Below are 8,763 nucleotides of genomic sequence, written 5' to 3'. Positions count from 1 at the left end.
CTACAAAAAGTGTTTACAAGGGGGCAGTACAAGATTTAACTCTGCAGGGTGCCCAAACTTTGCAGACACCATTTTTTTGTTTTCTGTAATTTTGAAAGTGGAAATAAAATCTAACTTTTTTTTTTTTTTTTTTATGTATTATAAGAATGTCTAATCTGTAATTTGATGCCTTTTGGAGATTTTTCCATTTTTCTTTGGCTTCGTTATGCACATTAATACAATTTTCTTGTCAATAACAGTCTTCCATTCATGGAGTCTGGAAGTTTCTTGATCTGTTGACGATCAACTTTTTGTGCAGCAGCAACCACAGCCTCCCAGACACTGTTCAGAGAGGTGTGCTGTTTTTTTTTTCCACCATACATACATTTAAGAAGGGCCCACAAGTTCCCAATAGGGGTTAGGGCCATGGCATTATTCTTTCATCTTTAAAGAGGAAGTAAACCCCAAATTTTTTTTTCCTGTAAAAAAAAAAAACCCCGCAAGAAAAGGGCATAATGAGCTAGTATGTATAGCATTGCTCTGTGCAAAACCATTACACAGAGCGGGTAAGTATGACAAGTTTGTTGTTTAAAAAAACAAATCCAATGTTTTCAATCATTTTAAGGGTGCTGTGCAGGGAAGATCAGCATCTGAACCCAGAGAAGCAGGAGGTTGATAGACTGGAGGTGATATAAGGCATTGCAATTAAAGTAAAAGTTTACCAGTATTGTGCCATATATTTAAAATAATTACATCCATGAAAAAAAGGTCTCAGCCTTTAGTACAGTACTAAGTAGAAGAATCAACAAGTGGGACACAACCATGAAGTGGAACGAAATTTATTGGATATTTCAAACTTTTTTAACAAATAAAAAACTGAAAAATTGGGCGTGCAAAATTATTCAGCCTCCTTAAGTTAATACTTTGTAGCGCCACCTTTTGCTGCGATTACAGCTGTAAGTCATTGGGGTATGTCTCTATCAGTTTTGCACACAGAGAGACTGTAATTTTTGCCCATTCCTCCTTGCAAAACAGCTCAAGCTCAGTGAGGTTGGATGGAGAGCATTTGTGAACAGCAGTTTTCAGTTCTTTCCACAGATTCTCGATTGGATTCAGGTCTGGACTTTGACTTGGCCATTCTAACAACTGGATATGTTTATTTGTGAACCATTCCACCATTGTAGATTTTGCTTTATATTTGGGTTATTGTCTTGTTGGAAGACAAATCTCCGTCCCAGTCTCAGGTCTTTTGCAGACTCCATCAGGTTTTCTTCCAGAATGGTCCTGTATTTGGCTCCATCCATCTTCCCATCAATTTTAACCATTTTCCCTGTCCCTGCTGAAGAAAAGCAGGCCCAAACCATGATGCTGCCACCACCATGTTTGACAGTGGGGATGGTGTGTTCAGGGTGATGAGCTGTGTTGCTTTTACGCCAAACATAACGTTTTGCATTGTTGCCAAAAAGTTTGATTTTGGTTTCATCTGACCAGAGCACCTTCTTCCACATGTTTGGTGTGTCTCCCAGGTGGCTTGTGGCAAACTTTAAACAACACTTTTTATGGATATCTTTAAGAAATGGCTTTCTTCTTGCCACTCTTCCATAAAGGCCAGATTTGTTTAGTATACGACTGATTGTTGTCCTATGGACAGAGTCTCCCACCTCAGCTGTAGATCTCTGCAGTTCATCCAGAGTTATCATGGGCCTCTTGGCTGCATCTCTGATCAGTCTTCTCCTTGTATGAGCTGAAAGTTTAGAGGGATGGCCAGGTCTTCGTAGATTTGCAGTGGTCTGATACTCCTTCCATTTCAATATTATCGCTTGCACAGTGCTCCTTGGGATGTTTAAAGCTTGGGAAATCTTTTTGTATCCAAATCCGGCTTTAAACTTCTCCACAACAGCATCTCGGACCTGCCTGGTGTGTTCCTTGTTCTTCATGATGCTCTCTGCGCTTTAAACGGACCTCTGAGACTATCACAGTGCAGGTGTATTTATACGGAGACTTGATTACACACAGGTGGATTCTATTTATCATCATCAGTCATTTAGGTCAACATTGGATCATTCAGAGATGTTTGCTGCACTGAAAGTAAAGGGGCTGAATAATTTTGCACGCCCAATTTTTCAGTTTTTTATTTGTTAAAAAAGTTTGAAATATCCAATAAATTTCGTTCCACTTCATGATTGTGTCCCACTTGTTGTTGATTCTTCAAAAAAAAATAGTTTTATATCTTTATGTTTAAAGCCTGAAATGTGGCAAAAGGTCGCAAAGTTTAAGGGGGCCGAATACTTTCGCAAGGCACTGTATATAAAAATTAGGGCTGTTACTGATCAAAATTTTTCTGTTGGATAAATTTTTTTTTTAATCGATTAATCGACTAATTTTGATTAATTATAACGCACATACAGATCCAACTACTTTTAGCTCAGCTGATTCCCAGTGCAGCTACCAACCACTGGAAAAATGGATAGCAGGATACAAAAAACACACAAAGGCAGCGCTCGATGGGAATAGCATTAAAACTTTTAGGCTAGGTTCACACCTAAGCGAATTGAGTGCGGTTTCAACCGCATCCAAATCGCAGGACATTTTAAAATACATTGTTTTCAATGAGGCTGGTTCACATATGTGCGATGCATCCGCACTGCGCATTGCCTCCAAACCGCGTGCGGTTTTTATGTCTTGCGGTGCGGCTCAGGTGCGAATTCAGTCCCATTATCTTCTATGGGTACGCATCTAAATCGCAGGTGTGTTGCGGTTTGAACGGAAGTTTTTTTTTCCTCCTCCACCACCTCCCCCTTTTCCTAGTTCCTCCTCTGTCTGTTTCATGCTGCTGAGGTGAGTAGCCATGTCCAAAAAACGGAGCAAAAAAGTCACTGCTAAGGTGAAGGACTGTGTGGATTCCGAGGAGCTTATCCGCCTTGTCAGGGAGAACCCACAAATCTATGACACCCGGCATCCTAAATATAAGGACAATGTTTTGAAAAAAACTACCTGGGTTGAAATTACCAAAAGCCTTTTGCCAGAGTGGAGCATGTGCTCATCCCAAGTTCAAGCTGACAAAGGTAAGTTTGATTTATTTTTTCATTCCCTAACTTCTTAAATTATAATTCTAAGTAGACCCCAATAACTACAGTGCATACCGCCCACAAATCCAGAGCAGGCCTTTATCCAAGCATGCATTCTGTGAGGGCATGTAAAGTCTGCTAACCCATACCATGCCACATGTTTTATATCTTGGCATGGTGTTCCTAATGCACCCTGTCCCCGTGTTGCTGGTGGCACGTGACTCATTCCCACACCCTTGGTCATTGTTTGTATGAGTCTGCGTGTGTCTATCACCAAAATATGTAAACTCACTTTACCAAGTATGTTTGCAGATCCTTGGGGGAGTGACTATCTGTATTTGTCATCCTATTATGACGTTATTGGCCATGGTGGTCTTACAAAGACATCATCCTCTGTACAATGACACCCAGCAGAACACACATAACAGTGTCACCAAGCCAATTTTTGGTGTTTTTGTCCAATTGCAGGTAGAGAATCACTTCGGAGTCCTTAATATTCTGCCAAAAGATAACTTTAATTTTTTTTTTTCAAGCTGCATTCAAATTACACATAGTGACATTTTTAGCTTAGTATTTTATGTTTTAATATTTAAAGGGCCATATATTTTAATGACAACACCACATTTTTTGGTTTTAAATTGCCTGCATCTGCCAAGGTAACTCGCCAGCTGGCGATAGAAAGTAATTAAGAAATTGATCTCGAATCAATTTCCCACTGCTAGTGCCCCTAGTCAAACTCCACTGTGCCGCCTCCATGTTATGCATCATGGAATCCTCATAATCAATTCCATCACGTTCTCGCACATAGTTGTGCAGTGCACACGCAGTTTTGACAGCAGAGACAGCATGCTCCAAACTGAGATTGATGACGGTGTGCAATATTCTCCATTTATTGGCAAGAATTCCAAATGCACACTCTACTACTCGACGTGCCCTAGTGAGCCGATAATTAAATATTCTTTTATCATTGCTCAGCGCTCTACTTGAGAATGGTCGAAGCAGATTTTTACCAAGGGCAAACGCTTCGTCCCCTACAAAAACAAATGGGAGGGCTGGCTCATTTGTTCCGGGCAAGGAGGAATCGTTAGGTAAATCCAGACTATTCGCCCTTATCATTCTCCCAAATGTGGAATGATTAAATACACCAGAATCCGAGCTGCTACCATAAGCACCCACATCAATATAAATGAAATTATATTTGGCATCTACCACTGCCATTAATACAAACGAAAAATATTTTTTATAATTAAAAAACTGACTCCCACTATCAAATGGCCTCAGGATGCGTATGTGCTTGCCATCGATGGCTCCCACACAGTTTGGAAAATTACATCTCTCCCAGAATTCATCTGATATCTTCAACCAAACTTCTTTTGTAGGCTTTTTGAAGACCAATGGTTTTAGTACATTCCATAAAACAAGGCATGTTTCATGTACAATGCCAGATATAGTTGATTTTCCAACCTTGAACTCATAGTGGAGACTTCCAAATGAATTTCCTGTAGCTAGGTACCTTCAACAAATAAGAAATATTAAATAATTATTATCTTCTCTTTTTTACAGTGGTATACATCAAGAATCGTTGGCGAAGCATGCGTGATGCCTTCAAGAAATACAACAAACATCTAAGAGAAGTGAGGAGTGGCTCGGGGGCACCAGCTAGAGTACCCTATATGTATGCAGAGGACCTTGCCTTCTTGAAACCACTCATAGAGATGAGAGAGTAAGTTATCCTCTACATCATCTATGTATCGTGACTATATATTTAGCATTAGTAATGTTTCTCTTTTTTAATAAAAACAGGACCGAAGCAAGTTGGGACGAACAGGATGTCCTGGAGGATCAACCAGAGAGCCAATCTGAGGCCCAATCCGTGCCAGCAGTTTGCATTGATCCAAATGAGGAAATACCTGAAATGCCACTTGGGTCAGATCTATGGGTCACAAACCCAGAGACTGACTCTGGATTGCCTGAGCCTATGCCTGGACCCTCCTCAGCTCCGACAACCATTGCGCGGCCTGCCAAAGTGGCACGTAAGCGAACGCCAGTATCGCAGATGGACATAAGCGAGCGTCTTCTAGAGATGTTACAACAAATGGCTGGAAAGGTGGATGCTTTCTTATGTCCAGCTACAATACTGGCGCTTAATTTTGTACCATTGATCAAAAAAGTTCTACCTGAGAGATATTTAGAAATGCGAACCACAGTAGAACACGTTCTGCAGTCATTTACAGTGCCAAGCGAGCAACATACATTGGAAAGGCCATATGTAACAAAAGAAACAACACACATACACTTACCAATGTCAGGCCAGTACCCAGACCCAGGAAACCAACCTTACCCCTATGTTCCTCCATCCTACACTTCAAGCTTTCAGGAGCCAACTTCAATATATGAGGTACAACAGAGGCGAACTCCATATCCCATCCCATCCACAATCCCTTCAATTATGCCACAAACACAAATGCAGGGGATGTATGTGCCACAGCACCATGGGCCTCAGACACATGGGCCTCAGACACATGGGCCACAGCACCATGGGCCTCAGACACATGGGCCTCAGACACATGGGCCACAGCACCATGGGCCTCAGACACATGGGCCTCAGACACATGGGCCTCAGACACATGGGCCACAGCACCATGGGCCTCAGACACATGGGCCTCAGACACATGGGCCTCAGCACCATGGTCCACAGCACCATGTGCCACAGCACCATGTGCCACAGCACCATGTGCCACAGCACCATGTACCACAGCACCATGTGCCACAGCACCATGGCGAGTCTAGCCATGCTTCAAGCACCGAGATTGATGAATCTACCTCAGCAAGTCAATACTCCTCAGACACACCATTATTTCCCAAAACATATCAACATCTCTAAAGTTTACGTTATGCCCACAGTAAACAAGCATGTGTGCATATTTTGAATCAAAGTTTAATCCAGAGGTAAACTTGAAGGCAAAGTTTTTAGTTTTTATATTAGTCCAAGCAAATATATGTTGTCTATTTCTTTATTTTTGGGAAAAAAGTAAAAAATAAATATATTTTTGGGCATCTTATGTCTGGTTGTTCATTTCTAAGTACAGATGTTGGATAGTTGAAACCAAAAATGAATACATGCTTCAACATCAATTTGAAAATGCACATAGGTGTGGAAAAGTACCTTAATGTGATTAATAATCTTTGTGCAGGCTGGATGCTTGCTCTGAAGCATGTGTTCTGGCGCTCCAAACTATGGTACGTTAGTCCTAACAATTCATCAAAACTTCAAAAAAAAAAAAAAAAATTCTTTAAAAATTTAATATGGAACAATGGAGAAATAAAATGTTTAGCAAAATTAACTAAAAAATCACCTGGTTATTGACATGCGTGTATAATTAAAAAACTTGTCCTCATGCCCACGGAGATCTTCATATAATATCATGAACTGCCCTCTTTCATCCCTATTTGCAATGATAGGATGAACCCAGTATCTTCTTCTTCTACTCCTCCTTCTCCTCCTTTCAACTTCCAGCAAGATTGCTGCTGTTGCAGCAACAACTGTAGGCATGATCATGGGCAGGGCAGCACACATTTCTTCTGAAATCCAAATCCTATTCCACACTATACTGAATGCTCGTGAAAAAGGAAGAGTCCAAGAAAGGTCACTCCCTTTTATTACCTACATCATCACACAGCTAACAATGATTGGCCCTCACCAAAAACGCAGCTCAGATAATTATTTCTTCTAAATCGCACCCGATCCGCAGCTAAACCGCAGTTGATCCGCAGAACACCCTCTAGAGAAATTCGCAACGGGAACGCAGCTCAAAAACGCAACGCACTAGTGTGATTCCGGCCTCATAGTCTTCAAATAGGTAACCAAATAAATATTGCACTGGAGATAAAATCGATGTAGCTACATAAACTGTAAAAATGGTGCGAGTAATACCAAACGGTACCAAAAGCAGTCATAAAAACATGTAGCTAAGTATGATACTGGAATAAAAATGTGTACAACGATACCACTGCTGAATCCAGATGAGGAGAGGTTAACATCAGTCGTCGGCATTTAGATGCCCCATGAAGGGAACTAGCACAACTCCCAGTGGATGGTTGTAGAATCCCAGGTTGATAGAGGGAAGTGCAACAGCCCTTGCGTGTGGCAGATAGTAATATCCCGCCGGCATGCAGATATGAAGGCACAGCAAAGGAGCCATTCAGATGGACACGGCAAGCCCCGCCACTGTCCGTGACGTTACTGGATCTCCGACGGAACTCCCTGAAGGCCCAGAAGCCGGCGGAGAGGTGAGTACCAATCAAAAGAATTTTAATAGATCAAAAAGAATTCGATCGATCAAAAAAATTAAACATTAATTAAAAGTTAATTTGCACAGCCCTAATAAAAAAATCCCCCCACTCTTCCTATCTGACTCCCAGTTAATCCCTGTATATCCTACTTCTGGAGATATATATATATATATATATATATATATATATAATTATAGAAGTTTGGATTTAAATACTCCTTGTGAGTAAGTTACTTCCAACACGATGGAAGCCAGTGGATCAACTTTCTCATTTACCCAGGAGGAAGCCACACAGATCATGTCCCAGATATCTGGATCCAGGAATTTTTTTGATTGGGAATACACCGACACACAACACCCAAACATGGGAGAAATTACAGAAAAAATATACATCTTTAGAATTACACAGATTAACTCTCGCCGAATATCATTGGGTATAGAGGATCCCTAGAGGTCTACCTGTGAGATTAACCCCTACATTATTTAATGATAATGACGAGTATAAAAGCACCTTTATGCACATTTTGAATAAATGTTCTTTCTTTCTATCTGATGACCCTCACCATGTCTTATATACTCAAAGAACTGGCTGTTTTATCTTAACAGCTCATTAACCACTTGCTTACTGGGCACATATACCCCCTTCCTGCCCAGGTGAAATTTCAGCTTCAGGCACTGCGTCGCTTTAACTGACAATTGCACGGTCGTGCGACGTGGCTCCCAAACAAAAGTTGCGTCCTTTTTTTCCCCACAAATAGAGCTTTCTTTTGGTGGTATTTATAGCACTTTCAGCTTGAAAGTAGTTTTGCAAATTAGGAAGACCCAGACCCCCCTTTAATTTTGGGGCATATAGAATCTGTTTCCTCAGTCGAGGTCATCTATTACCCCATATGAAATGAAGAACCTCAGCTTGTAGACGCTGCAAATCTCCTCTCGGGACAGCCACTGGTAGAGTTCGAAAATAATAAAGTAACCTGGGTAAAAGCGACATTTTGACGGAGTTGATTCTGCCAAACCACGATAAGGAATAATCCGCCCAACGGCGAAGATCTTCTTTAAGTTTTTTAAACAATGCGGGATAATTAGCTTTGTAGAGTGTCTCAATAGAAGACGTTATTTGCACCCTTAAATATGAAAGAGAACGTGGTGCCCATTGAAAATTGTAGTCATCCCCAAGGATCTGCACCGTGGAGTGGGGAAGGGAGACATTAAGGGCCGTTGTTTTGTGAGGGTTCAGGGAGAGACCGGAAAGCCTAGAGAACTGGTCCAATAATGATAAAAGATGGCGGGAGAGTAACCTGAGGGTTAGTATATACAGGGCCGCCATCAGGGGGGTACAGGCAGTACACCTGTAAGGGGTCCGGAGGCCTACAGGGCCCCAGGTGGCAACTTCCCTTTTTTTTTTTTTTTTTTTATAAAAAAAA

At 41.3% G+C, this 8,763-nt stretch overlaps 1 protein-coding gene across 1 annotated transcript; it reads right to left on the bottom strand.

The window, feature by feature from the left end:
• Positions 1–3,680: 3,680 nt before the first annotated feature.
• On the bottom strand, positions 3,681–6,860 carry LOC120928339 (protein ANTAGONIST OF LIKE HETEROCHROMATIN PROTEIN 1-like). The gene is made up of 3 exons (XM_040339436.1): positions 6,404–6,860; positions 6,214–6,315; positions 3,681–4,560 (listed from the first exon to the last, which is right to left on the bottom strand). The coding sequence occupies exons 1-3, from the start codon at positions 6,622–6,624 to the stop codon at positions 3,681–3,683; spliced, it is 1,203 nt and encodes a 400-aa protein (XP_040195370.1). The 5' UTR covers positions 6,625–6,860.
• Between the last annotated feature and the right edge of the window lie 1,903 nt (positions 6,861–8,763).

The sequence above is a fragment of the Rana temporaria genome, chromosome 2 (genome assembly GCF_905171775.1).
Source record: "Rana temporaria chromosome 2, aRanTem1.1, whole genome shotgun sequence".
Taxonomy (NCBI): domain Eukaryota; kingdom Metazoa; phylum Chordata; class Amphibia; order Anura; family Ranidae; genus Rana; species Rana temporaria.
This window is presented reverse-complemented; position numbering and strand designations above follow the sequence as displayed.